General features: G+C 30.8%; 1 protein-coding gene across 1 annotated transcript; it reads right to left on the bottom strand.

Annotated features, from left to right (window-relative positions):
* Positions 1–2,560: 2,560 nt before the first annotated feature.
* LOC111013490 (uncharacterized) lies at positions 2,561–3,612 on the bottom strand. Its single transcript, XM_022287938.2, has 2 exons — positions 2,840–3,612; positions 2,561–2,759 (listed from the first exon to the last, which is right to left on the bottom strand). Exon 1 carries the CDS (start codon positions 3,562–3,564, stop codon positions 2,875–2,877), a length of 690 nt encoding a protein of 229 aa, XP_022143630.2. The 5' UTR covers positions 3,565–3,612; the 3' UTR covers positions 2,561–2,759; positions 2,840–2,874.
* Between the last annotated feature and the right edge of the window lie 227 nt (positions 3,613–3,839).

Here is a 3,839-nt window from a genome sequence, read left to right as displayed (position 1 = left end):
TTGAAGATAAGATTATCATCCCTGAAAAATAATGAAAACCTTCGAAAAAAGTTATTGAAACTAACTAATTACGACAACTAATTTAATAATTATTGAAGGTTTATAACTTTTGAAAAATATAATTTTTTGAAGGTTAATAAAACTTTCGAAAAAGCTTTTTCGACGAGACCTATTTCGACACTGTTTGAAGGTTGAGTAGACCTTAGAAAAAACATTTATCGAAGGTTTATTTTATACTTTTTCAAAGGTTGGGGCCTTTAAAAATACTTAATTTTCTTGTAGGGGCATAATTTACAAGATTTATGTAATTTAGCCTAGGATTCATGCAACTCGATTGAATAACTAGTTTTTATTTATTTATTTTTAACAGATAGCTCAGGGTTGAATACACAAATGACATTTATAATTTTCATATATAAATCAAGTTAAAGATCCACCATTAATTTTCTAATCATTTTTATATATATAGAATAAATCAAGAAGATGACCATTAATTTTCTTACCATTTCCTTTTTATGAGTTTTTAAAATTGGACAGATTTTATTAAAATAGAAAAAAAAATTATTGAAAACAAAGAGAACAAAAAGGGAAAGGAGTTAAAAAAGTGAAAAGAGGTAAGAAAAAAAAAAACAAAACATGTAGTACAAGTTATTTGAAAAGAGATCAAGGTATAATTAAAAAATATTTGGAGTAAAAAATCCCATTTTTTCACTCCTTCAACCTCCAAGAGCCTCCTCTACACATATAAATATGCATTGATGTTAATTTTGGATTGAAAAATAAGAATGTCACATTGAACAATTAATTGAAAATTGCAAAAAGAAACTTGTGCATAAGCAATACATTTGAGAATTTTGGTTGGTTAAATTAAAATTTTGGGTAAAATACTTTGATTAATTTGGACGGTTTTAATTACCGTGATTAAAGTCTACCAAAAAAAAATGTCACTGACATTAGAAACGAGCTTTGATTATACGGATCCACTAATATATGTCACACGACATCAATTTCGAAAAATAAAAAAAGAAAAATGTCACTGACATTAGAGACGAGAAGCTAAGAAAAATATTTCTGGCATTAGAGACGAGAAGCTAAGAAAAATATTTTGTAGCAAGTTATATATCGAAACTTAAAATGAGCTCCACGATATGTCGTTTTAATTCGTTATTTTATGTTGTTAATTAGTTGACAACATGATTTTTTGTTCCAAGTTTTAAAGAGTTATTTTAGTCAGAAAAATGGCAAATGCTAATATTGTTTTGGATTCCAATGCATAAGGTCTATTTGGATTTTTGCAACTCATTTTTTAATGCTCACAACACAAATTACTGAGTAAGTTAAACTTTTGCTACTCATTACTCATAATTTGAGATGTTTGGTAAGCTTTAATAAATGGATAGAGAATTTTATAAAAAAGAATAAAAATAGAGAGAATCATTATTTAAAAAGGAAGCGATGAAACTAAAGTTGAAAGCATATACGTAGACTAATTAAGAGTGTGTTTAGATTAACTTTTGCAGTGATGTTAGAGAGGACGTGAAAAAATACTTCCTTTTTTTCTCTTTTTTTTAAATAGTGTTTTTAACAAATAATAATATTTATAATAATAAAAAATTAGTTTATAATTCATTTGAAAGAATCACTTTAAAGTTTATTTTTCCAAAATGATTGACTTTAGATCTTTTTAGAATCACTCAATGATAATTTGACAATGGTAAGAATCATTTTTAAATATAGTTCAACTAAATAAACTTGTGATTTGAAATCATTTTTTAAAAGGGTAACCAAACATAAGTATTTTAAATAAAATTATTTTATAGAAAGTGTTTTTAAGAAAAAATATATTAAAAAGAAGTGGTTAAATGAAAAGGCAGGTGAAAAAACTGACCCTAAAAATGTAATTTGATCTATTTTGTATTTTATTTGAATCAAACAAAGACAAAATTGGTTTGAAGATTTAAAAAGTCAACTTTGTGTACTAGGAGATTAATTTTTTGTTGTACATTGAGAGTTAAAATGATGTCAAAATCAACTTTGGATTCAGTAAACAACCATGCGATATGTTTATAGATTTGATTATTTTAATTTAATTTTTACCTAAAAGTATTATCATGTGTGTAGAATAATATATTTCAAATGAGGAAAAAATACTTGAGCCAGTATTAATAAATATTATGCATATCTATGGAAGGAACTTCAAAAATAACTATATTGAATTTCATAAAAATATTAACTAGTATCATTTTAACTTTGTTTGTTAAATTATGACCAGATTCAAAAGTTAATTTTATTTTTCTAAAAATTTACTTTCTCAATCTTGTGTCTTATTTGGTGGAGCTGAAATTACTTTGGTACCCATGTTAAATTAATCTCCATTGAAGACTAAATGAATAAGCTTTTTTACTATTACTTTTTAAAGAACAAAAAGTTGTATATTCGGATCTCTAATCATTTATAGAGGTAAGTAATGCTTTAATCAGTATTTAGTCCTTTTTTGGCGTTTGATCACAATAAAAATAACATTTCATTTATGACATCTCACAATAGAAAGATTGAGAGCTTTTTTGAGAAAGAAACACAAGCAAATTTATTTTTACTGATCAAAGTATAGGAAAAGTCACACACATATAGAAACAACAACAAAAAATATCATAGATGCAAACAAATTAAAAAAGCCTTCTTTGTATAGCAATGATGGATGATCTTCATTAGGCTATCCCCTTTTATTGATTTGGAAACATATATTTCTTTCATTCTTCCTGAAAAAATAACAAAATTCATGTTGAGATATATGCAAAGGTCTAATGTATTGAGTTATATATCTTGTAAAGAAGCTCACCTTCATGTATGGTTTAGTAGAGTACATATGTTGACCTAATAGTGGGGAGGAGGTGGCGGGGGTGACGAGTACTCGTACTTTTTTGGTGGTGGGGGAGGAGAGTAGTAAACTGGTGGTGGAGGAGAGTAGTAAACTGGTGGCGGGAGAGAGTAGTACACAGGAGGTGGTGGTGACTTCTTAGGAGGTGGAGGAGAATAATAGACCGGCGGTGGAGGAGACGGATAGACTGGTGGTGGAGGAGAGTAGTATACTGGAGGTGGTGGTGACTTCTTAGGAGGTGGAGGAGAGTAATAGACCGGCGGTGGAGGAGAGTGGTAGACCGGTGGTGGAGGAGAGTAGTACACGGGAGGTGGTGGTGACTTCTTAGGAGGTGGAGGAGAGTAATAAACTGGTGGTGGAGGAGAGTGGTAGACTGGTGGTGGAGGAGAATGATAGATGGGAGGTGGAGGAGAGTGATAAACTGGTGGTGGTGGAGAGTAGTAAACAGGAGGTGGTGGCGGAGGAGAATGATAAACTGGTGGAGGAGGAGAGTAATACACCGGAGGTGGGGGAGAGGGATAAACTGGTGGAGGAGGAGAGTAGTACACCGGCGGCGGCGGTGATTTATATTTAGGAGGTGGTGGAGGAGGGGAAGAGTAACCGTAGCCTCCCGCGGTGGCCGACGGCAAGCTTAGAGCTGCCACCAAGACTAGAATAAGAAGGGAAGCCATTGAAGACGATCCCATATCTTTGCTTACGATTAGGGTTATTTCTATTGTGCTTTTGAAATGAAGCCTCCTTTGGCCTTTATATAGCTGCAAAATTCTTGCCCCTTCAACGCAAACCGAGTCATAGTAAATTGTAAATTAATTAATAAAATTAATATTACCAAACCAATCTTGGAATTGGTAAATCTTAAAAAAAAAGAAAAAAAAAACTTGGAATTGGTAAAATAATGTCAATAAGACAATAGAGAAAAAACAAGAGTTTTGTATTTATTCAATCATATAATATATAGTAT

This window comes from Momordica charantia, assembly GCF_013281855.1.
Source record: "Momordica charantia cultivar OHB3-1 chromosome 11 unlocalized genomic scaffold, Mcharantia_2.0 BLBB01000011.1, whole genome shotgun sequence".
Taxonomy (NCBI): Eukaryota; Viridiplantae; Streptophyta; class Magnoliopsida; order Cucurbitales; family Cucurbitaceae; genus Momordica; species Momordica charantia.
Note: the sequence above shows the minus strand (reverse complement) of the source record. Positions and strands in the feature narration are given on the sequence as shown.